At 29.8% G+C, this 27384-nt stretch overlaps 2 protein-coding genes across 2 annotated transcripts in view; one reads left to right on the top strand and one right to left on the bottom strand.

Annotated features, from left to right (window-relative positions):
• The window catches only part of LOC143234511 (kinesin heavy chain-like), a 367254-nt gene that overhangs the window by 218860 nt on the left and 121010 nt on the right, over window positions 1-27384 (top strand). The gene's annotated exons all lie outside the window — the stretch shown is intronic.
• LOC143234512 (integrin alpha-5-like) lies at window positions 1010-22269 on the bottom strand. Its single transcript, XM_076471921.1, has 11 exons — window positions 22138-22269; window positions 17039-17115; window positions 16219-16432; window positions 12454-12617; window positions 11862-11934; window positions 10248-10355; window positions 9804-9914; window positions 5165-5287; window positions 3706-3804; window positions 3105-3227; window positions 1010-1495 (listed from the first exon to the last, which is right to left on the bottom strand). Exons 3-11 carry the CDS (start codon window positions 16306-16308, stop codon window positions 1373-1375), a joined length of 1014 nt encoding a protein of 337 aa, XP_076328036.1. The 5' UTR covers window positions 16309-16432; window positions 17039-17115; window positions 22138-22269; the 3' UTR covers window positions 1010-1372.

The raw sequence follows: 27384 nt of genomic DNA, 5'->3' as shown, positions 1-27384 counted from the left end.
GAATCTTGATAATGTGGTATTACACTATCCATGATTCTAACTTAAGTTAGATGTTTGAATCTTGTTAATGTGGTATTACACTATCCATGATTCTAACTTAAGTTAGATGTTTGAATCTTGTTAATGTGGTATTACACTATCCATGATTATAACTTAAGACAGATGTTTGAATCTTGTTAATGTGGTATTACACTATCCATGATTCTAACTTAAGTTAGATGTTTGAATCTTGATAATGTGGTATTACACTATCCATGATTCTAACTTAAGTTAGATGTTTGAATCTTGATAATGTGGTATTACACTATCCATGATTCTAACTTAAGTTAGATGTTTGAATCTTGTTAATGTGGTATTTCACTATCCATGATTCTAACTTAAGTTAGATGTTTGAATCTTGATAATGTGGTATTACACTATCCATGATTCTAACTTAAGTTAGATGTTTGAATCTTGATAATGTGGTATTACACTATCCATGATTCTAACTTAAGTTAGATGTTTGAATCTTGATAATGTGGTATTACACTATATTCAAGTGTCACTCTGAACTCAGCAGTTGTTACTTATTTCCCTCTATTAGTTATTTGTTAATCTGCATTATATTATATAATTTCTAGTTAGTGGCTTATTTTAAGAATAAAAATAATCTTTGCATTCATATCGTATTAAAGATGGACTTATCCAAGATTAGTTTAACACTTAGATATAAGATACCCATGAATATTCATAAAGTGGTACAAAGTTTTATTGCAATCTGTTGTTTAACCACAGTTACATATAACAAAATGGATATAAATCATTTATATTATGAAACATAAATAAAAAAGAACTGTTTATGACATTTTTCTGTACAGTACCAAATATTCTCTTTTGTTTCTCAGTTATGAATTAATTTTAATGGGCACCTAGTCCCACAATTACCTACAAACGTTAGGCGTGTAATGGCCATCACATGCTGAAAATTTACTGTGAACACTAATGCTACAATTCAGCTTACGTTATCACCTGCAATAATAATGAATATTGCTTTGTTTAATAAATAATGAAAAAATACAACACCAAATCATGAACTACTTAAACATAATTTCTGTAGCTAACTTCATGTGGAAAATAATCTTTGCATGTCTGAAAACAGCCAACAGAGAATATGAAACCTTAGAACTGGTTTTACTTGGAAGTATTACTACATCCCCTTGACAACCAGAGCCACAGGTCACATCAGTAAAAGGTAAATGTGGCAAGGCCACAAGTCATGCCATTGGAAGTTAAATGCACCAAGTCCACAATTCGTGTCAGAGGAAGTTAAATGTGGTGTTAAAAAGAACTAGTCATTCCAAGTATACGCATTTCTATCCTACAGATCAAATACTTAGGAAAAACTGTCTTTATCATAATTGGTTTTTGATTCTAAACATGGTTTTAGTTCATCAGTATCTATTTGTTCTTTCATTTTTTCTAAGTCTTCTCGTTGCTTCCTCTTGAAAAACCCTAACTGCAAAGACAACAAAAATTCAATTAAGTGAAACAAACCTTCCATGAGAATGATTACAAATTTACTTAAAAAGATAAAACTGGCTCTGTTACTTATGATACACAAAACAAATTCAGATACATAGGTAAGACTGTTCTTTGTATTTGGTACATAAGAAAGATGGTTCCTTGTATTTGGTACATAAGAAAGATGGTTCCTTGTATTTGGTACATAAGAAAGATGGTTCCTTGTATTTGGTACATAAGAAAGATGGTTCTTTGTATTTGGTACATAAGAAAGATGGTTCTTTCTTTGGTTGCTTACAACAAAGACTGCTTTTTTTTTTATAAAGACATGAGTGAAACTGAAGTAAAATGTATACAGTACTGATGAAGCCACTTGCCTTTTACTGGGATATTTCAGACATGTTGAAATACCATGGACATAGTGACTGTTGCTATCCACACACAGTCATGTGTCATTAATTGCTTGAACAACAACCATTTTAGTGCAAGCAATTTTATAAATTCACTCATGTCATTATACACCAGAATTTGGTTTATGACTTTATTAACATCACTTTATTTATCAACTAACATTTTATTGACATAAAAAAAGTAAAACTGGAATTTATACAAAATAACGTAAAGATTGATTCTATTGGAATCCTACACATTGTTTACCCACTATAAAAAACTGATGAATGTTACTTCCATTGCTATAATTTTACAGTTCATTTGCAATACACAGACATTGACTAATCCAGGTCTCCTAGTGGCCCAGTGATATGTTTGTGAACTTACAATGCTAATAATTATATTTTGATGCCAAGTGGATGCAGCACAGATAAACTTTTGAGTACATTTCTATGTAACAACAAATGAATGATACTATATAATTAAACTTTTCAATTTCAAAGATGTCGTATTTATAAAATATTATCTATTTATAAGTAAGTATTTAATTGTACATACATACTTTATCAGAATTTTTTTAATGGTATAAAGGTGTATAATGTGGGAGTCTATATACCCCAGTTGATAACTTGGTATGTACCTTATATATCACATATCTCAACAGAATAAACAAGATAGTTCCAACTATAACACTGACAGCTGATATCCAACTTGGTACTTACTTTATACATCAAATATCTCAAGAAAATAAACAAGATAGTCCCAACTATAATACTGACAGCTGATATCTAACTTGGTACTTACTTTATACATCAAATATTTCAACAAAATAAACAAGATAGTCCCAACTATAATACTGATAGCTGATATCCAACTTGGTACTTACTTTATACATCAAATATCTCAACAAAATAAACAAGATAGTCCCAACTATAATACTGACAGCTGATATCCAACTTGGTACTTACTTTATACATCAAATATCTCAACAAAATAAACAAGATAGTCCCAACTATAATACTGACAGCTGATATCCAACTTGGTACTTACTTTATACATCAAATATCTCAAGAAAATAAACAAGATAGTCCCAACTATAACACTGACAGATGATATCCAACTTGGTACTTACTTTATACATCAAATATTTCAACAAAATAAACAAGATAGTCCCAACTATAACACTGACAACTGATATCCAACTTGGTACTTACCCTATACATCCCATATCCCAGCAGGAGAAGTAAGAAAATCCCAACTATGATGCTGACAATATATATCCAAGCTGCTACTTGAATTGGTGGTGGTGCTCCAGCAAGAACTAGTTGAGTTTTTGCCTTAAAAATGATTATAACACAAATATGTGTCACAGAAAAGTGATGCAAGGGCTATAGTTTATTTGTTGTACAATTATGTATCAGCATGGAATAAAACTCAGTAAATGTATTTGTTGTTTTATTATGTTTGGGAATGATAATATTAGGCTGGTGTTTTAATCTTTAATATTTGATTATTATGTTTCAAGTGCATAAAATATGAAACTGCTCATTGTGGGTCATATCCTCAAGGTATCACAGACCCACCAATGAATAAAAAAGATTAATCTTCTAGTGAGAGGAATACTTGAACAAATCTCTTGGATTAGCAAAAGATTTTAAGCAAGCCTAACTTTTAGTTTAAAATTCTTTTTTTGTACAATATCAAAAACTTACTTTGTGTGTTAGAATATTAAGTAGTACAAGTAGCTCATTTCATTTTACAGAAATGTACAATAACATTTTATAATTATCTTTAAACTTAAAACATAATTCTTACAGAGGATGTGTAGTCTGGTGGTACATTTGGATCATAACCTGCTGGGTCTGGAATCCAAACTTTTGCCTCTGACTTTATTGTTATGACATCTTTTCTTCCCTGTAACCAACACAAAATTTATATAAGTCAAAAATATACATGCAGGATTAGATAGCACTTGTTAACAGCATTTCAATGACAAAATAAAACATTGACATGTGCACAGTATTTTTAAGGGATGGATGTTTGGTCTAATTTTGTTAAGCCACAAAGTACAAGACTGATTGGTTTGGTAACCAAAATAATATTAATAATTGATAAATTTAAAAATAGTGTATTGGTTTTGGTTTAGTTTAGAAAGGAAGACCTAAATGTATAATAATATTAAGGCATGTCTATGAGTCTGAGTGTGTGTGAGACCACCATAGCATCAAGACGAAAGAACCTAGAAACCTGAAATCCTGAAATTTGGCACCTGTGCTAAGTAGACCCAGAGGGTGTGCACCTGGGTATTACTACTTATATTAACCACATGCATGTGTGCACATTTTGTAATGAAGTAAGCTAGCAAAAAACAAATAAAAAAGAAGTGGTTCCTTATAGAACAACTTCTAATATATAGAAAAGTCAGTGTTTTTTTGTAACAATGTATTCCAACAATGGCTTTTATACCATGTGGTTTAGCAATAGAAGTATAACATAATATTGTTGCTAAAACTCTATGCTGAAAATACAAAATGAAACGTATAAACTACAAAATTAAAAAAAAAGTTTTTTGTTTAATTTAAAGGCTCTGTTAATTAGAGATGTTTGTTTTATTATTATTTGTATTTCAAATGGCTGATATGGGTATTAACACTTTACTGATAAGCAGAGAACAATGTTTTGACCTTCTCTGGGGGGTTTCAAATAACACATTAAACAAATACAATCACAAAACACCCATAATCAGTTAACTTGTCAAGTTTTAGTAAGGGATGAAAGGCCTCATTATCTGTGGCACATAAAATACGGTTGAAATGTGTTATTATAACCTGCAGCTTTTTACTGGAAACCTGCATAGGGCCAGTAAAGCAAAATATTGTAAAATTGTTACAAGTTTTATTGTGATGCATTATCACAGAAATTAATTACTGATATGTCATACTTTGTCAGTGTAGGTATTATATATCCATAATTAAAAGATAATTATAACACTTTAGAGATTTTAATCTGTAAGATAATTTACTCAAAACATTTGAGTTCAAGCTCTTTATTGGCTGGAAGGACTTAGGTTTCTTTTTATTGTAAATAACACTTTATGTTAACACATCAAAACAAAATACACTTACCAAATACATATGTCATTTACATACAGTAGCTAAAACATGCCTAGTTTCATTATTGTAATTTAACACATAACTAAAAGCAATGCTTATTTCTAGAATTAATAAAACACCAAGAGATTACTTATGCATACTCCTGTGTAATATTTTCTTACCAAAGTCTTCTTTAGTGCTTCTGTGTCAACTTCCCCAACAATTCGAACTTTAGCCACCTTTCTGATGTTGGAAAATGGTCCCACATCACAACGAATTTCTCTACAAACAGCTGTTTTGCAACTCTAAAAAAAAAAGAAATATCTAATAACAAGAAATAATTTTAAAAAATGAATTAATAAATATATAAAGTATTGTACAAAACACGTTCTTAACCATAAATTCTTCAATGTAATTTTAAATTTTTATAAAATGAAACGATAATATGGTACTTTCAGAAGAGCTTTTAATTTTACAGTTTCAGCATAACCCATAAATAACAAGAGACCAGAGCAGGATGTGTACTGCGAAACTGAATTCTCTTGGTTTTGATTCAGTGTACAAAAAACGGAGAGACTGGACATAGTATAAAGCAGAGTAAAACAATATTTTTTCAATAAAAAAAAAGATTGTTTGGATCAAGAGCACCATATTTAGTAAAAGTTTGAAGGCTTTCAGAAATGTGGAGATCTCTGCAAGTTTGTTGAGAAACAGGTGAAGCTCTACTGTAGACTGTGAAAACAACATATACATAGTTTTATAATACTATTTTGCTCAGTTTTGGTTCTTTACCTATCCACTGTTAATCACTCTCATTGAAAGGTAAGTGAGGTTATACACGTATTAGCTGACTCATCGGTAGAAATGATCACCAACAACTTCTACATAGCTTGGGAAAATAGATTCTGCCTGGTTTCTATAGTTACAATATTTAAGAATAACACCACTTTTCAGCAGATTTTAACCAATTATTAGATGGTTTTCAATCTCATTCAGTTTATTGTTACTTTCATAATTGTTTTTAAGTTAGTATCTAAGAGAAACCTTCACTTTTTGATGTATTTCTTTTATATTTTTACTTTTGTTAAGAGTTGAGTGACAATGTTTACCTTTAATTCAAAATTTTTTGTTGTTCTCATGATTTTGTTGTTCTCAAGATTTAAAGTGCTGTTGTAACATCGGTTCACGTTCGTACTATAAATATCGTTTGTTAACGTTAGTATTTCTCGTATTGTTGTAACTTTAATTCACATTTGTATTATAAATATCATTTGTTAACATTAGTATTGTTTGTTCACATTAAGACCTACAAGATTTAGAGTGGTGATGCAACATCAGTTCACATTTGTATTATAAATATCATTTGTTAACATTAGTATTGTTTGTTCACATTAAGGATTACAATATTTAAAGTGCAGCATTTGGCTCTACTAATTAATCAGTTTTACAATCGATTAGTATATTCATGATGATGAGAAACCCACTTGAAATAAAAATGTATCTCAGAATGGCTGGTATGGGAATTAACACTTTTATTGATATGGAGAGAACAACAACGACCTTCCTAAGTCATCTTCATGTTTAGTATATTGTTAATTGTGAATGTGAAATTAAACATTTGTTTTTGATATAAATCTGTGTCTTGTCACTTAACTGTCACAACTCATTGGGTAGTAAATATTCACCCAAGCTTGAGATCTGAGAACTTCTGGTTATAATCAGTGTAAGAGATTTACTATTGTATATTTATTTTAATATCAATGTTTGTTTTGGTTAAGTATATATATTTAGAAATGCATGTAATTTGTTCCCTTAAATATGTGTTGTGAAATTCACATTTATTCACTAAATTTATAGAAGATTCTCAAGCGTGAGAATCAACAATATATGTTTTATGAAAGCACTAGTGTATGGTCAGTATTGTTGGGCCAACTGAAATTTGTAGAATCTAACTTGCTTAATACTTATAAACAAATGTGACTCACTAAGAGACAGTGTATATTGTTGGTTTGCTACAGCTGGTATACTATAAACCTCAGAAACTATAACTGTGATTAATGCCTATCAATCAGGAACTACACATTTAACTGGAAACTTTTATAGATTTCACACATTACAAACCATTTAACTTCAGTGGATGAACATTGGACATTAGTGTTTTTACAAAGACATTATATAATTTCAGCTGGAAAACTTGCATGTGATCAGCAGAGAGCTAGCTAGCTCCCTGATAAGAGAATCATACCTAATTCAACTCGAAATTAATTTGTTCATCATGAAGAGTCAACATAATGTTCAATTAGAGGTCAGATAGAAGACTCAATATTGTGCATTTGTAAAACTTTTGTATATAAATCATATTTGTAATAACCATTATTAAAAATTGTATTATTGTTTGCATATTAAAATATATTTGTCTTAAGAAAGAAAACTGTACATCAATCTTGTTGGCAAACATCATAAATATAATACATCTCTATATTTAATTAACTTCTAGATTTAAATTACAATTTAACTCAGTTTCAAGCTATCTGAAACTGTAACATGTAACATAATAAACTGGAGGTTTGTACAAGAGAAATCGTAACGTGTAACATCAGGTCTAACTTTTCTATTCTGTTTGTTATTTGTGAGGGACCACAAACCTAACTTTGTATCAGTCTGTATAATACATGAAGTATCCATAAGTATTCACTGTTTGGTATTACAGGTTAGAAATAACAACATCATAACTTCTCGGAATATAAAATGTTCACGTTAGCTTACCAATATATGTTCCAAATCTGTTTGTTAGCTACTAACTTACCAATATATGTTCCAAATCTGTTTGTTAGCTACTAACTTACCAATATATGTTCCGAATCTGTTTGTTAGCTACTAACTTACCAATACATGTTCCGAATCTGTTTGTTAGCTACTAACTTACCAATACATGTTCGAATCTGTTTGTTAGCTACTAACTTACCAATACATGTTCGAATCTGTTTGTTAGCTACTAACTTACCAATACATGTTCCAAATCTGTTTGTTAGCTACTAACTTACCAATATATGTTCCGAATCTGTTTGTTAGCTACTAACTTACCAATACATGTTCCGAATCTGTTTGTTAGCTACTAACTTACCAATACATGTTCCGAATCTGTTTGTTAGCTACTAACTTACCAATACATGTTCAATCTGTTTGTTAGCTACTAACTTACCAATACATGTTCCAATCTGTTTGTTAGCTACTAACTTACCAATACATGTTCCGAATCTGTTTGTTAGCTACTAACTTACCAATACATGTTCCAATCTGTTTGTTAGCTACTAACTTACCAATACATGTTCAATCTGTTTGTTAGCTACTAACTTACCAATACATGTTCCGAATCTGTTTGTTAGCTACTAACTTACCAATACATGTTCCGAATCTGTTTGTTAGCTACTAACTTACCAATACATGTTCCAAATCTGTTTGTTAGCTACTAACTTACCAATACATGTTCCAAATCTGTTTGTTAGCTACTAACTTACCAATACATGTTCCAAATCTGTTTGTTAGCTACTAACTTACCAATACATGTTCCAAATCTGTTTGTTAGCTACTAACTTACCAATACATGTTCCAAATCTGTTTGTTAGCTACTAACTTACCAATACATGTTCCGAATCTGTTTGTTAGCTACTAACTTACCAATACATGTTCCGAATCTGTTTGTTAGCTACTAACTTACCAATACATGTTCCGATCTGTTTGTTAGCTACTAACTTACCAATACATGTTCCAATCTGTTTGTTAGCTACTAACTTACCAATACATGTTCCTATCTGTTTGTTAGCTACTAACTTACCAATATATGTTCCAATCTGTTTGTTAGCTACTAACTTACCAATATATGTTCCAATCTGTTTGTTAGCTACTAACTTACCAATATATGTTCCAATCTGTTTGTTAGCTACTAACTTACCAATATATGTTCCAAATCTGTTTGTTAGCTACTAACTTACCAATATATGTTCCAATCTGTTTGTTAGCTACTAACTTACCAATATATGTTCCAATCTGTTTGTTAGCTACTAACTTACCAATATATGTTCGAATCTGTTTGTTAGCTACTAACTTACCAATATATGTTCCAATCTGTTTGTTAGCTACTAACTTACCAATATATGTTCCGAATCTGTTTGTTAGCTACTAACTTACCAATATATGTTCCGAATCTGTTTGTTAGCTACTAACTTACCAATATATGTTCCGAATCTGTTTGTTAGCTACTAACTTACCAATATATGTTCAATCTGTTTGTTAGCTACTAACTTACCAATACATGTTCAATCTGTTTGTTAGCTACTAACTTACCAATACATGTTCAATCTGTTTGTTAGCTACTAACTTACCAATACATGTTCCGAATCTGTTTGTTAGCTACTAACTTACCAATACATGTTCCGAATCTGTTTGTTAGCTACTAACTTACCAATACATGTTCCGAATCTGTTTGTTAGCTACTAACTTACCAATAGATGTTCCAAATCTGTTTGTTAGCTACTAACTTACCAATAGATGTTCCAAATCTGTTTGTTAGCTACTAACTTACCAATACATGTTCCAAATCTGTTTGTTAGCTACTAACTTACCAATACATGTTCCAAATCTGTTTGTTAGCTACTAACTTACCAATATATGTTCGAATCTGTTTGTTAGCTACTAACTTACCAATACATGTTCCAAATCTGTTTGTTAGCTACTAACTTACCAATACATGTTCCAAATCTGTTTGTTAGCTACTAACTTACCAATATATGTTCCGAATCTGTTTGTTAGCTACTAACTTACCAATATATGTTCCCAATCTGTATCATCAACATCTGTACCAGTCTTATCAAGTTCATCTACTGTGCGTATGTTACAGCTACCCGATACATAGGTATTTGAGCCATCTCCAACCTAAAGACAAGGAAAATCAGCAATGAAATTGAGAGATGGATATTAGACAAAACTAACAAAGTACAGGAGTTGTAGGTAAGACGATCGATCTGGATAGAAATAGTGTACCTTCAATGCATTTTTCATATACCTGTGTTTGAAATTAAACATAACTAGAGATAGGCCCAGTTACTTAGAAAAATAGAATTGACTGTTCTGTAAAGATCTCACCACTATTAATAATGATACTTTAGTTCAATATTTGATTCAGATATTTGTATAAGTATCAGACCAAAGTGCACGTGAATTTATTTTAAAAATGGGTTGTTTTTTGTCAGGGAGATTTTTTGTTACCTCAACTTGATTGACATTAACCAATTGTTGAGTATTTCTACCAACTGATGATGGAACAGATATAATAAGGGTGACGACACTGATTGGACTCGGTGAAATCTTTGAGACCTGGAACAGAAAACAAATCGTATAACATAATTCTAAATGTAAATATATCTTTATGGAACACTTTTTTAAAGAAACTTACTTAATTTACCGTATTACTTGACGAAATACATAACCCTGTATATTTATTTTATAAAGTGGATGTATGCCAAATCTTCTTTCATTGCAGTGACAAAATTTTATCATATTTTTCCTCTGGTGGGAATTTTAACATCTGGGATTTGATTCCTCACTGTGAACACATCAAATGGTCCAATATGGCGTTATTTTGTTTTACTTTTGCACGAAGCTACACGAGAGCTATCTGCACTAGCCGTCCCTAATTTAGGCTACTCTTTTACCAATAGGATTGACCATCACATTATCATGCCCTCACAGCTGAAAGGACGAGCATGTTTGGTGTGAAGGGATTTGAACCCGCAACACTCAGGTTATGAGTCGAACGCCTTAACCCACCTGGAATATAGCTTTACTTTAAAAACAAATATTTTCATGTTTTTATTTTATTTTATTTCATTTTTTAATTATACAGAAATGATAGTGGACATTATGATAGTGGTCATTATGATAGTGGTCATTATGATAGTGGACATTATGATAGTGGTCATTATGATAGTGGACATTATGATAGTGGTCATTAGATTTGTGTGTGTTTCCAAATCTTTCGTAACTTAATTGCTGTACATTCTGTCATCTTCACGGGAAACAGTACTGTGTTGTATTTAAAACCTGTACACTGAAGGAAGGTGCTAACAGGAAATACATGCATGAAAGTCCACTTATTGCAACTGATAAATGTTATTAATGCCATGCAATTAGTGCATAAAATAAACCAATATTTTGGTGTTAAAAATTCTTTCAAAACCTATTATCACTCATTGATTTTTGTCTTGAAATTAAAATTCCCTTTATATAATATCTACCCTTCTCTTTCTCTCTCTATATACACACACACACGCGTATATACACACGCACAAAGAGTTTAAAAGTCTAATAGCTTAAAGATGTTTTATTTTGTTCACATAAAATAATAAATACACTAAACATTTCTGTAAAATAATATTTAAAAAAATTGATATATAAATTGTTTTTGCAACTTGTTTTATGAGAGCTTTACAAGGTCTTCGTCTACACATACTTCAGATTAAATGTTTATTTAGAACAAACTTAACTATATATTGCCAATTTTGAAAACTGTAAAAACATTCTACAATAAAATATCTGAATTTCATATAAAACAGTAATTTTTCTAGCACTTGCTTTTCTTCTAATGTTTCAAAATATGGTAACTGTACTGCTGTTGTTTTGTAATAAAAGATATTATGGGTGCTTATGGTATATTTTGAAAGTGTACAATGTTATATCACCTGTGATAAGGAATGGTTTATGTTAAAGCTGTCACACTTTATTAAGGTAGGATAGGTTACCAAGTGTGTATTTATTTTATATTGAATAAACTAACATTAGGAGTTTAGTCTTAACGTTATCAACCAAAGAAACAAAACTTACCATATAACCTTGTTCCAAAGGAAGTACACCTGGTTGTCCTGGCCCATATAATATTTGTTCTCTCTCTGTGAACCTATTAACAAGTTCAGTATTTTAAAGATTGAAACATCATAATTCTACAATATAGTAAAGGTAAAAGCTTTTTAAATGTTTTTATACAAAAAAATGTATCATGTTAAAAAATTTTCCTATTATTCACCTACTTGTGCAATCAATGTGTTTTCATCTATAAGTGCAATTAATTTGAAATTACATGCAAGAAGTTTTCTGACATGAAATTTGTTCATGTCATATTTTCATAAGGTTTTGTACTTACCAGCTTTTTTATCTAACACAATACAAGAGAATGAAAACAATGGTGCGTGATGACCCACTTGAAGTAAAAATGTATCTCAGGATGGCTGGTGTGGGTATTAACACGTTTACTAATAGAGGTTAACCTGAAGATGACCTAAGAAGGTCAAAACGTTGTTCGCTGCTTTATTAGTAAAAGCAATGGTGGTCTAACATAGTAATTCTGTCCTTCATATCACTAATATTAATTAGGCTTAAGAGAAACAAGGAAACATTAATATTAAAACAAACATCTTACCCTGTAATACTGATGTGGGTTTTAGCAATGAAGGACACAATGACACTGACACTGTTGTCCAATAGATGTTGTTCTTTGCTCTGAGAAATGACATTGATATCAATCTTAATCTCTTTCGACTTTCCCGTCAACTTTGAAGTGTCCAATTTTACTTGAAATTTAACCTGAAACAAGGAGAAAATTACACATTTAAATTCTATATCCAAAAGTTCAGATACTTTTGACTAATTTCGTTCCTTAACTCTGAATAAGAATCTTGAAAGTATGTGATAGATAGGTCATAACATTCACGATGATGAGAAACCCACTTGAAGTAAAAATGTATTCTCAATATGGCTGGTATGGATACTACAACTTTAGTTGACTTTGCTTATCTGAAGATGACCTAAGAAGGTCAAAACGCTATTCTGTACTTTATTTTAATTAAAGTTTTAATACCCATACCAGCCATCTTGAAAATACAAATCATAACATGCACAAACGTAAAGAAATTAGACCTTTTACTTAACAAATGAACTCAGTAAAACTTATTTTAGAAAATAGAATGCCACTAAACTTAGTATTATCAAGTAGATATTAATGAATTATCAGTTACCTTGATGTTTTAAAAAGCAAGTAAAAAGCAGCCCATTCTTAATGAATGGTAGAACTAGCTCCTATATAATATTAGAACAAGAAAAACGCCAAAATGTTTGATTAAGAGAAACTTCAAATGTAACACATTTAATCTTTTAAACTTTTAATGTTCAAGTTAAACCAGTTTATCTTGGGAACCAGAATGGTTTTATCATGTGCAACAATCTAATTTAACTGAGGAAGGAGAATTATGTTACCTTGTGCAAAACTCTCAGTTTGTTCTATGATATTTTAGATTCAAAACAGAATTTGTATTTTGGTTGTTTAAAACAATAATTTATAACACACACACACACTTGGTGATAGTTACCTACATGGCTTTTGTGTGAAATAATATTAATGTTAGTTCAAGATATCATTAGATTCACACACATATTATAAGCATGCCTTTCAAAGGATAAGCAAAATACACTCATTATGTCTCAAATAATAAACAGGACACTATTACCCTTTCTAAATAAATATCTCAAAGGATAAGTAGGACACATTTACCTTTTCTAAATGTCTCAAAGGATAAGTAGGACACATTTACCTTTTCTAAATATTTCAAAGGATAAGTAGGAGACATTTACCCTTTCTAAATGTTTCAAAGGATAAGTAGGAGACATTTACCCTTTCTAAATGTCTCAGAGGATAAGTAGGAGACATTTACCCTTTCTAAATGTCTCAAAGGATAAGTAGGAGACATTTATCTTTTCTAAATATCTCAAAGGATAAGTAGGAGACATTTACCCTTTCTAAATGTCTCAAAGGATAAGTAGGAGACATTTATCTTTTCTAAATATCTCAAAGGATAAGTAGGAGACATTTACCCTTTCTAAATGTCTCAAAGGATAAGTAGGAGACATTTACCCTTTCTAAATGTCTCAAAGGATAAGTAGGAGACATTTACCCTTTCTAAATGTCTCAAAGGATAAGTAGGAGACATTTACCCTTTCTAAATGTCTCAAAGGATAAGTAGGACACATTTACCTTTCATATGTCTCAAAGGATAAGTAGGAGACATTTACCCTTCTCTAAATGTCTCAAAGGATAAGTAGGAGACATTTACCTTTCTAAATATCTCAAAGGATAAGTAGGAGACATTTACCCTTCTAAATGTCTCAAAGGATAAGTAGGAGACATTTACCTCTAAATGTCTCAAAGGATAAGTAGGACACATTTACCCTTTCTAAATGTCTCAAAGGATAAGTAGAGACATTTATCTTTCTAAATATCTCAAAGGATAAGTAGAGACATTTACCCTTCTAAATGTCTCAAAGGATAAGTAGGAGACATTTTACCTCTCTAAATGTCTCAAAGGATAAGTAGGACACACTTACCTTTCTATATGTCTCAAAGGATAAGTAGGAGACATTTACACTTTCTAAATGTCTCAAAGGATAAGTAGGAGACATTTACCCTTTCTAAATGTCTCAAAGGATAAGTAGGACACATTTACCTTTCATATGTCTCAAAGGATAAGCAGGAGACATTTACCCTTCTAAATGTCTCAAAGGATAAGTAGGAGACATTTACCTTTCTAAATATCTCAAAGGATAAGTAGGAGACATTTACCTTTCTAAATGTCTCAAAGGATAAGTAGGAGACATTTACCCTTTCTAAATGTCTCAAAGGATAAGTAGGACACATTTACCCTTTCTAAATGTCTCAAAGGATAAGTAGGACACATTTACCCTTTCTAAATGTCTCAAAGGGCAGGAAGAACACTTCTACTGAGTTAACACAGTATTTCAGTCATATGGGTTTGAAAGACATAAAATGCTTGTTTATTTAAGATGTGTCAGAGAATCTACTTACCCCCCATCATCAAGGCCTAGTTACACTTCCTATGTTTCAGTAGCATTGCATAGCACCAAACATCTTCACAAGGGCTTTTCTGTGTAAAGACCACACATTCCATAAAAGAATTACTGCACTTTTCAACTTGGACATGCTAGCTCCATAATGACCATGCAGAAACCAACCAAACAGTGAACTGCCAAAGAGATGCCCCAAGAGACAATCACTAGTAGATATGTGTTACATAGCCACCAATGAATGGTCACAACTAGAGCTTGGATATTTCCATGTGGAGTTACAATCTGGAGCATCCTAGACCAGTGGTAATCAGCCTGGACTGAAGATGTAGAGACTGGGCAGAGGATGAAACAGAAAAAAGCTTGTCACTTGTTATCATAGCCATAAGTGGTTCATAAGCCACAGACAGTAAGAGAGCTGTTTGAACATTCACTGGTTTATCAACAATATTCTGCAAAAGAGTGGTGGATAACTTAGGCTTTTACAGGCAGCACAGCAAAATGGAAACCATAAAACACGGTGAAAACAATGAATGCATAGACAGGTCCAAGAAATTAATATTTGCATCTGACTTGGAGACAGTACTGCATCAGAGTAGTTGGTCTCCAGAAGGATGGCAGAGAGGAAAGGAAGTGCATGGTAAGACCCTTACCTGAATGAACATGCTAAGTCTTGGGTAAGAAAGTCAACAAGCTTGAATGAGAAGTCCCTGTATCAAATATGCCATAACCACATTGGCAGGATATCTACTGCCTGTGCACTACTTAGGCAAAAAAAATAACCATGGAAGGTCTTCATGAACATTCAGAAGGAAGGATACTATTAAACACAAAGTACTGTATGATGCAACTTAAAACAGCAAAAGGTGGGGAATTATTAGAACACTACACAGCCGAAAAGCTACTGGTAACATCAGTAAAGAAACTTTTACTTCCTACAAGACACCTTATTTCTACTTATCAGGTCACAACCCCCTCAGATCATCACCCAATGCTCTACTCAACCTCAGAATCTCACGTTTCCAAACTTTTCTTCAAAAATATGCAATAAGACGTTTATTTGCTTCAATTTGTTAATTACATATAGTTATTAGTTTTTTTAAAGATCACAAAAACGTTAAAACAATTAATGTTCCCAAAGATGATGTTTATTTCCTAAATAGATATTATTACTGAGTTTTGTAGTCGATAAATGGTTTCCAACTAAAGTTCTTTATTATATATCAATAAGTAGTTCCCTATCTTTGTTCTGAATAGTTCTCCTTAAAATACTTTACAGCTATTCAGTTGTCTTAGTTTCAATTTCAGAAAATCATAATGTTGTACTTACAATATCATTGATGTTTAAGGGATTTCCAATATCGCACTGTAAAGTGTTATCACTGTTCCCAGTAATAATGTAACATCTGTCTTGGTTCATTACAGCGACATCTGGTGGTATTTTGATAAATGCTTTTGCATCATGTGCTGGATTGATTTGATTGGTTACTTGAATTTCTAGAGTCAAACTAATATTCTGACCAATAACTAAGGTTTCTCCCTCTCTATTAAAAAAAAAATGTGGACATCAAATTTAAGAAAGAAAGTGTAATAATTTTTCTTTTTGAGAAAGTGACTTACATTTTGTAATTTCATCTATTTTAATAATTTTTTCTTTGCTTAAGGATAAACAATTTTTACTGGTTGTTCTCAAATTTGTCACAGTTAATCTAAAGAACTCATAAGATTCTTCTATTTATTCCAAGCCATCTCTTCTATCTTCATTATATTCACAAATATCTACTTTATATTCCTTAACTTACATGATTTATATAGAAACTCAATAGAAGTTTATTTCAGTTACAAAAAAAAGAAAGAAACACAAGTTCGTGAGATCTTGTTCTTAAAATAATTAAAGTACAGGAAGATAAAACTGATATAACTTGATTTATTATTCTTATCAACAACAGCTACTGAGAAGCAAAGCTGTGACACAAATAAAAGTGTATGCATAACTGACTAACACGGTTGTATTTTTTAAACCTCACATACACCCCAAGCTACAAAATAGCTATTCGTCTTTTTTAAGTCACTAGGCAATTGAAAGATATTGAAACACTTAAAATAGTGTAATAAAATTGAAGTTGAAATAATTTCAAATATATACATACTTATAGTTTAAAATGTTTGCAGAGACCTTTAAATCAGAGACGCATTCCTCTTTTCCACAAGAAATATAAAATTTTATCTAAAAAGGAAGGATAATAAAAAACATATTATAACATATATATACATTTTGTGTTCATAGATTTTTCAGCACTATGATCACAAACATAAATTACACATTATTTATTTGTAGTTAGCACAAAGCTACACAATGGGTATCTGTACTCTGCCCACCATGGGTATTGAAACCCAGTTTCTAGGGGGGTGTAGGTTCACAGACATACCACTGTGCCACTGAAGGGCCACATTATCTAGATCAGTGTGTCCCAAACCTTTTGTGCTCACGTCACATCAGGAAAACAATGTTAACTTTGAGGCACACTTGTCTGACCCTGCACTCAAAGAGTACAGTTTTTCTGATTAAAAACATGAAATACACTAATTGTGGGGATATTTTTTATAAAATTTCATGGCACCATTAGAATAGTTTTGCAGCACACTATTTGGGAACCACTGATACAGGTTGTCTAGAAGTTTCCCAGTAGCACAGTAGTATATCTGTAGACTTAAAACACTAAAATTTGAGTTTCGATACCCATGGAGGGTAGAGTACAGATAGCCCATTGTCTTACTTCAAACAAACAACAAACACAAAGTACACATTATTTATAAGTTTAACGAAATTGCCCAAAACTACCTACACATCTTCACTAATAACAGAATTAGATATAAATAAGAATAATAAAAAATCTCATATGGTAGAAAATACAGAGATAAATGGTTGTAAGGTGTATTTAATAAAGAAGTATCTTCATATTTGTACAAGTAATTTTAGGACTAATTTGAAAGTTTCTATCACATGCAACTTTTTTATTATCAGATAAAAATTTAATATCAAAACTCGCAAATAATTTTGGATTATAACATCTTTAAAATACTATAACACCCTACATATAAACACTATTTTTAGAATTTTGAAAGCTTTTCTGCTCTTTTTTATTTGTTCCTATTATATGTTAGTTTGTTTGTTTGTTTTGAATTTCACCTAAAGCTACTCAAGGTCTATCTGCACTAGTCGTCCCTAATTTAGCAGTGTAAGACTAGAAGGAAGGCAGCTAGTCATCACCACCCACTGCCAACTCTTGGGCTACTCTTTTACCAACGAATAGTGGAATTGATTGTCACATTATAACGCCCCCACGGCTGAAAGGGCGAGCATGTTTGGTGCGATAGCGATTCGAACCCACACGTTATATATTAGTAAAACAAATTGAGCAACAAACAAGAAGTCTACATTTTTAATTTATTGGGAAAAACGTTTTACTTTTCATCAGATTAGTAATCACTGAGAAAATTCCAAGAAAGACATTAATTTATAATTATTTTAAAGATTTATTTGCCAGAATCAATATTTTATATACCCAAATTTTAGAAATAATTTATTTATATACATATCAAAACACTTATATTGTTGTCTAATCACATCATTTCTTAATGGTAATTGGGACCAAGCTATTGTGTACATTGACACAGAACAAATGCTTGTTATATTAAAGAATAGCTACTTTAAGATATCATATTTTGTACGTCCATCTTACTTTCAGTGAATCTGGTGATACCAGTGGATTGTGTCTATTGTTTCTTTATATTTAAAATAATATGATATTACATGGTTTTTTTAAATACATTTATACATGTGTATTTACATTTAACATCTAAGATGTGTTAGCTTCCTATCAAAGAGACATTGTATAATAGTTGGAAAAGGAAAAAAATTACATTAATTAATAGGTAACATATTTTTAACCAGCTAAGATGCAGCATATGTGTACTTTGTTAATATGTTTCTATAATATTCACTCAGTAATGAAAGGTTGCCTTATGTAATAGAAGCTATTCCTAAATAAACCTGTGGCAACAAATATCATATTCATGTAAGTGCTATGTACATTATATAGAGAGTTAAATATGCAAGTGACATGGAATGGTACATATCGGAACTGATATTTATATGCAAAAACGGCTCGTTTGGGCTGAGAAAACACTTTACATAGAAGAGCGAACAACGTTTCGACCTTCTTCGGTCATCGTCAGGTTCACAAAGAAAGAGGTAACTGACCGGAAGCTGACCACATGTTTGAAAGGGGTTGTGTAACTGTGTGTCGAAATGTAGAGGGCGGTATTAGATGTTTGAATATATAATTTTATTTATTATATTAATATAGGTATAAAGGCGTTCCTTTATATTGGTTTATTTTGGGTTTAAGTTGTTGTATAAGTAAGTTACACAACCCCTTTCAAACATGTGGTCAGCTTCCGGTCAGTTACTCTTTCTTTGTGAACCTGACGATGACCGAAGAAGGTCGAAACGTTGTTCACTCCCTCTACGTAAAATATTTTCTCAGCCCAAACGAGCCGTTTTGCATATAAATTTCTCAACAAGTGGGTTTCTCGTCATCAATGAACTGATATTGTTTGGTATTCTGTAGATAGTGTGATTTATTACATAGCCCCTTCCAACATAAAATATTCATACACTCAGATAATAAGGATGTGTTCTGATTGAAGATTTAATTATTTCCAACATAAAAATATCCCTTGTACTTAATTGTACTGTAAGATAATGGAGCACGAATCATCATGGGACATCAGGAAAATTTCAATAAGTTTTACACCTCTTTGGGTAAGAAAGGTGCAAGATCTCATAAAAGATGAGAATCCCAAAAGCGACAAATGGTTACACATCCCAGCTGGATAATGAAACAGGTTTTCATGCTATTTTATATGAACAATATTAGTCAGATTATATGATGTATCATCTATGAATTTTTGGAACCAAGTAAGCAGCTAAAATAAAAGATTCAAACACTGCCCTGTTTTTAACAAATATTCTAGAAAATTAAAGAGAGTATGTGTGTGTGTGTATGTGTATATTTATATTTTTTCAATCTTTTATATTTGTATTTTTCTTATTTTAACTTGGGAGAACAGACACCTTCCTGCAACTGTCGGCAGGTGGGTGATATAGATCGTGGGACATTGTGGGCTTGAGCACCCACATCTTGCTTTCCTAATTTCTAATTTTCTATGTGAGACTAGCGAATTGGAGGTTAAGACTGATAGACAGTGTATCCCCACTGCAAAGTGGGTCCTACTTCAGCAGTCACCTCCAAAACCTAGGATACATTTTATAATCCCATGTTGTAGTTTGTACTCTAGGATCCTTTTCAAAAATATGCACTGTATTTTGTTTGTGTCTTAAAAATTTATGGTTATAATATACATATATACAATATATGCTTAATGGTTTGTTTTAACATTTATACCTTATATAAGCTAAATATTATTGATAGTTAAGTAAATCATTGAGTTTCTCATTGTAACCATGCTAAATACATCTTGGTTCCATTTTGAAGAAAATGTCATGAAACTACACTATTTGTTCTTTGAATCAGCCATGAAAAAAATCATAACTTTTGTTTTCAAAACTCTGTACTACTACAGAGCTAGAATTAATTACAACGAAGTATTACAATTATAAAACTCTGTATTACTATAGAGCTGCAAACTAGAATTAATTACAACAAAGTATTACAATTATAAAACTCTGTACTACTATAGAGTACAAACTAGAATTAATTACAAAAAAAGTATTACAATAATAAAACTCTGTACTACTATAGAGTACAAACTAGAATTAATTACAAACAAAGTATTACATTATAAAACTCTGTACTACTACAACAGAGCTACAAACTAGAATTAATTACAACAAAGTATTACAATTATAAAACTCTGTACTACTACAGAGCTACAAACTAGAATTAATTACAACAAAGTATTACAATTATAAAACTCTGTACTACTACAGAGCCACAAACTAGAATTAATTACAACAAAGTATTACAATAATAAAACTGTACTACTATAGAGCTACAAACTAGAATTAATTACAACAAAGTATTACAATTATAAAACTCTGTACTACTATAGAGAGCTACAAACTAGAATTAATTACAACAAAGTATTATAATTATAAAGCTGTACTACTATAGAGCTACAAACTAGAATTAATTACAACAAAGTATTACAATTATAAAACTGTACTACTATAGAGCTACAAACTAGAATTAATTACAACAAAGTATTACAATAATAAAACTCTGTACTACTATAGAGCTACAAACTAGAATTAATTACAACAAAGTATTACAATTATAAAACTGTATTGCTATAGAGCTACAAACTAGAGTTAATTACAACAAAGTATTACAATAATAAAACTGTACTACTATAGAGCTACAAACTAGAATTAATTACAACAAAGTATTACAATTATAAAACTCTGTACTACTATAGAGCTACAAACTAGAATTAATCACAACAAAAGTATTACAATTATAAAACTCTGTATTACTATAGAGCTACAAACTAGAATTAATTACAACAAAGTATTACAATTATAAAACTCTGTACTACTATAGAGCTACAAACTAGAATTAATTACAAACAAAGTATTACAGTTATAAAAAACTCTGTACTACTATCGAGTACAAACTAGAATTACTTACAACAAAGTATTACAATTATAAAACTCTGTACTACTATAGAGCTACAAACTAGAATTAATTACAACAAAGTATTACAATTATAAAACTGTACTACTATAGAGCTACAAACTAGAATTAATTACAACAAAGTATTACAATGATAAAACTCTGTACTACTATATAGAGCTACAAACTAGAATTAATTACAACAAAGTATTACAATGATAAAACTCTGTACTACTATAGAGCTACAAACTAGAATTAATTACAACAAAGTATTACAATTATAAAACTCTGTACTACTATAGAGCTACAAACTAGAATTAATTACAACAAAGTATTACAATGATAAAACTCTGTACTACTATAGAGCTACAAACTAGAATTAATTACAACAAAGTATTACAATGATAAAACTCTGTACTACTATAGAGCTACAAACTAGAATTAATTACAACAAAGTATTACAATTATAAAACTCTGTACTACTATAGAGCTACAAACTAGAATTAATTACAACAAAGTATTACAATGATAAATTATATATTACAAACTTTTTTTCATCATAGCAGATGGCTGATCTTTATTCACGATGGGGCAGTTCTTACAGAAGACAGAAGATGGTTCTGACAACAGAGCATATGACAGGGTGAAGGTTAGAGGAGAAAGATCATTTAAATTGTTCTGAAAATGAAAACATGACACGTGTGAAGTCATGAAAACACAACTCATAACTTTATGGTAAAGTATTACAAGAAATTTTAATATTCCTGTTTATTCAAGTAGTTGAGGATACAAACATCAGTAATGACTCATTTTTCTTTGAAAATGGCTAAATACTGTTTTAATAACTGGGAACTATATTTCTTTAAATAGTGTTTTTTTGAAAAAATGTTACTTAGTTGTTAAATCAGGTACATTACAAAAGAAAAATTATAAAAACAACAGTGCTAATAATCTTTAAAAAACAACAGTGCTAACAATCTTTAAAATACTTTGAACCTTTCTTATTATACTTGACATACAAACACAACAGAAACATATTTTATTTACTATCTCTAATTATATATGCATGAGTACTGGTCCAAGTACACATGTCAAAAGCTGCAGGAGTACTGGTCAGAGTACATATGTCAAAACCACAACTGGTCAAAGTACGCATGTCAAAACCCGCACAAGTACTGGGCAAAGTATGCATGTCAAAACCTGCAGGAGTACTGGTCAGAGTACACATGTCAAAACCTGCATGAGTACTACTGAGTACACATGTCAAACCCACATCTGGTCAAAGTACACATGTCAAAACCTGCAGGAGTACTGGTCAAAGTACACATGTCAAAACCTGCAGGAGTACTGGTCAGAGTACACATGTCAAAACCTGCAGGAGTACTGGTCAAGAGAGTACATGTCAAAACCCACATCTGGTCAAAGTACACATGTCAAAACCTGCAGGAGTACTGGTCAAAGTACACATGTCAAAACCTGCAGGAGTACTGGTCAGAGTACACATGTCAAAACCTGCAGGAGTACTGGTCAGAGTACACATGTCAAAACCCACATCTGGTCAAAGTACACATGTCAAAATGTGCAGGAAGTACTGGCCAAAGTACACATGCCAAAACCTCTCAGAGACTGCCATTCAACATGATATAATGTGTTTGATGAGAATTATAAACTGTCCATTCTTACCTTGCATCATTTGATTTAGAGATATTTTGTTAGAACGAGTGGCACTAAATACAACATACACAAATACTAAAGAACCTCTAGGTACGAGTTTCGGAGGGTTATAGAGTTATTCAAACTGATCACAAAGAAAATATTATTTGTATTTTTCACATGACCATTACCTCACACTCCCACTTACCAATCCGATTCGTGCTGACATCGGCTATTTACAAATATATCTTGAGTACAAATATGTTTACAACACTGAAAGTTCTGTCATTGAAGAAACAAATGAAAAAAAAATAAATGTACTTATCAATTCCAGATTATTTACCTTTAAGAAAATTTAAAAATTAACAATTCAGGTGAAGAAATAATATATTTGTACAGTTTTGATAGCCACAGAAATCTTATCATCTGAAGTGATTTCACCAGATGGGAGAAGAGAGGGCGACTTAACAATTTTTTTTTTTTACATGGATCCACATGCTGCATCCTGGTGGAACAATCATAATTTTACAATATTATAACCTTAAAATCGAGAACAATTTATAGCAATGTGACTTTCTTATAAAACAAACAAAGATTTTCAATGCTGAAAACACTCAGTAAAACAAATCACAACAGTTTTGATTTCTATAGAATTACAAAATGAGTTTGATGTTACTACATTTAGTATACATATAACACTATATATATATCTATATTAAAAAAACTAATGTAACAAAACATTTAGCATACACACAAACATGTATATATATATATTCAAAACTGTAATGTTACAAAACATTTAGCATACACACAAACATATATATATATGTAGTAAAGGAACTGTGATGATTTATGAGACGTTTGGCATACACAGGAGACGTATATATCTATGTATAAACAAAGGCTAATGTTACAAGACATTTAGCATATAATACAAACATATATATCTATATATTAAAAAAAACTAATGTTAAAAAACATTTAGCATACACACAAACATATATATCTATATATTAAAACCAATGTTACAAACATTTAGCATGTATTACCACAAATATATATATATATATTAAAAAAACAGTAATGTTACAAAACATTTAGCATACACACAAACATATATCTATATTAAAAAACTAATGTTACAAAACAAAACTGTTGTAGCATTTAGTACACACAAACATATATATATCTATATTAAAAACTAATGCCACTGTAAAAACATTTAGCATACACACAAACATATATATCTATATTAAAACTAATGTTACAAAACAATCTAGTATATATCTGATATTAAAACCAATAAGAGTATAATGATTTAAGCATACACACAAACATATATGGTCTATATTAAAACACTAACATTACAAAAAATATATTTTAGTATGCTACACAATAAACATATATATCTATATTAAAACCACTAATGTAACAAAACATTACACACACATACCATAAACATATAGATCTCTATATTTAAAAAACTAATGTAATTGGAAAACATTTAGCATACACACAAACATATATATCATATATTAAAAACTAACATAACATAAAAATTAGCATATATCTATACATAAAGTGCCTAGATTATAATGCTAATGTTACAAAACATTTAGTATACACACAAAACATATATATCTATATTAAAAAACAGTAATGTTACAAAACATTTAGCATATAATACAAACATATATATCTATGGTATTAAAAACTATGAATATTTACAAAACATTTAGCATACACACAAACATATATATCTATATTAAAAAAAACTGTACATTTAGCATACACAAAACATATCTATATTTAGTATATACACACAAACATATATATCTATATTAAAACTGTAATGTTACAAAACATTTAGTATACACACAAACATATATATCTATATTAAAACCCCGTAATGTTACAAAAAACATTTAGCATACACACAAACATATATATCTATATTAAAAAACCTGTAATCACTGTTAAAACATTTAGCATACACACAAACATATATATCTATATTAAAAAACATAATGTTACAAAAACATTTAGCATACACACAAAACATATATATATATATATCAAAACAGTGTAATGTTACAAAACATTTAGCATACACACAAACATATATATCTATATTAAAAATGAAAAGTGTGTTACAAAACATTTAGACAATAATTAATAAAACATATATATCTATATCTAAAAAACTAATGTTACAAAACATTTAGCATACACACAAACATATATATCTATATTAAAACCTGTAATGTTACAAAACATTTAGCATACACACAAACATATATATTCATATATTAAAAAACCCAAAATGTTACAAAACATTTAGCATAATACACACAAACACATATATATCTATATTAAAAACTGTAATGTTAAAACATTTAGCATACACACAAACATATATATATATATTAAATAACAGTAATGTTACAAACATTTAGCATACACAATAAACATATATATATATTAAAAAAACAGTAATGTACAAAACATTTAGTATACACACAAACATATATATCTATATTAAAAACTGTAATGTTACAAAAACATTTATATACACACAAACATATATATCTATATTAAAAAAACTAATGTACTACAAAACATTTAGCATACACACAAACATATATAAACGTTATTAAAACAGTAATGTTACAAAACATTTAGCATACACACTGTAAAAACATATATATCTTATATTCAAAAACACACCAAAATTGTTACAAAACATTTAGCATACACACAAACATATATATATCTATATTAAAAACTAATGTTACAAAAAACATTTAGCATACACACAAACATATATATCTTATATTACAAAAAAAAACTAATGTTACAAAACATTTAGCATACACACAAACATATATATCTATATTAAAAACCACGTTACACAAACATTATATCATTAAAACAATGTTCATTTAGAATAAACATCTATATTAAAAACTAATGTTACAAAACATTTAGATACACACAAACATATCATATTAAAAATAATTCAAAGGATATAAAAAAACTAATGTTACAAAACATTTAGCATACACACAAACATATATATATATATTAAAAAAAGTAATGTTACAAAAACATTTAGTGATACACACAAACATATATATCTATATTAAAAACTAATGTAACAAAACATTTAGCATAATAATAAAACATATATATATATTAAAAACAGTAATGTTACAAAACATTTAGCATACACACAAACATATATATATATATATATATATATTAAAAACAGTAATGTTACAAAACATTTAGCATACACACAAACATATATATATCTATATTAAAACCACAAAACATTTAGCATACACACAAAACATATATATCTATATTAAAACAGTAATGTTACAAAAACATTTAGTACACACAAACATATATATCTATATTAAAAACAGTAATGTTACAAAACATTTAGCATACACACAAAACATATATATATATATATATATATATTAAAAAACTGTAATGTTACAAAACATTTAGCATACACACAAACATATATATGTATATATATATATATATTAAAAAACTGTAATGTAACAAAACATTTAGCATACACACAAATATATATATCTATATTAAAACCGTAATGTAACAAAAACATTATTAGCATGTAACATTTAATACACAAACATATATATCTATATTAAAACTGTAATGTAACAAAACATTTCTAGCAAAACACACAAACACATATATATCTATATTATAAAAAAAACATGTAAATGTAACAAAACATATTAGCATACACACAAAAAACATATATATCTATATTAAAAAACAGTAATGTTACAAAACATTTAGCATACACACAAACATATCTATATTAAAAACTAATGTTACAAAACATTTAGCATACACACACAAACATATATATCTATATTAAAAACTAATGTTACAAAACATTTAGCATACACACAAACATATATATCTATATTAAAAAACTAATGTAACAAAACATTTAGCATACACACAAACATATATATATCTATATTAAAACCACTAATGTTACAAAACATTTAGCATACACACAAACATATATATTCATATTAAAACCGTAAATGTAATAAAAAACATTTAGCATAAATAATAATAAACATATATAT

Source organism: Tachypleus tridentatus, chromosome 12 (genome assembly GCF_004210375.1).
Source record: "Tachypleus tridentatus isolate NWPU-2018 chromosome 12, ASM421037v1, whole genome shotgun sequence".
NCBI lineage: Eukaryota > Metazoa > Arthropoda > Merostomata > Xiphosura > Limulidae > Tachypleus > Tachypleus tridentatus.
This window is presented reverse-complemented; position numbering and strand designations above follow the sequence as displayed.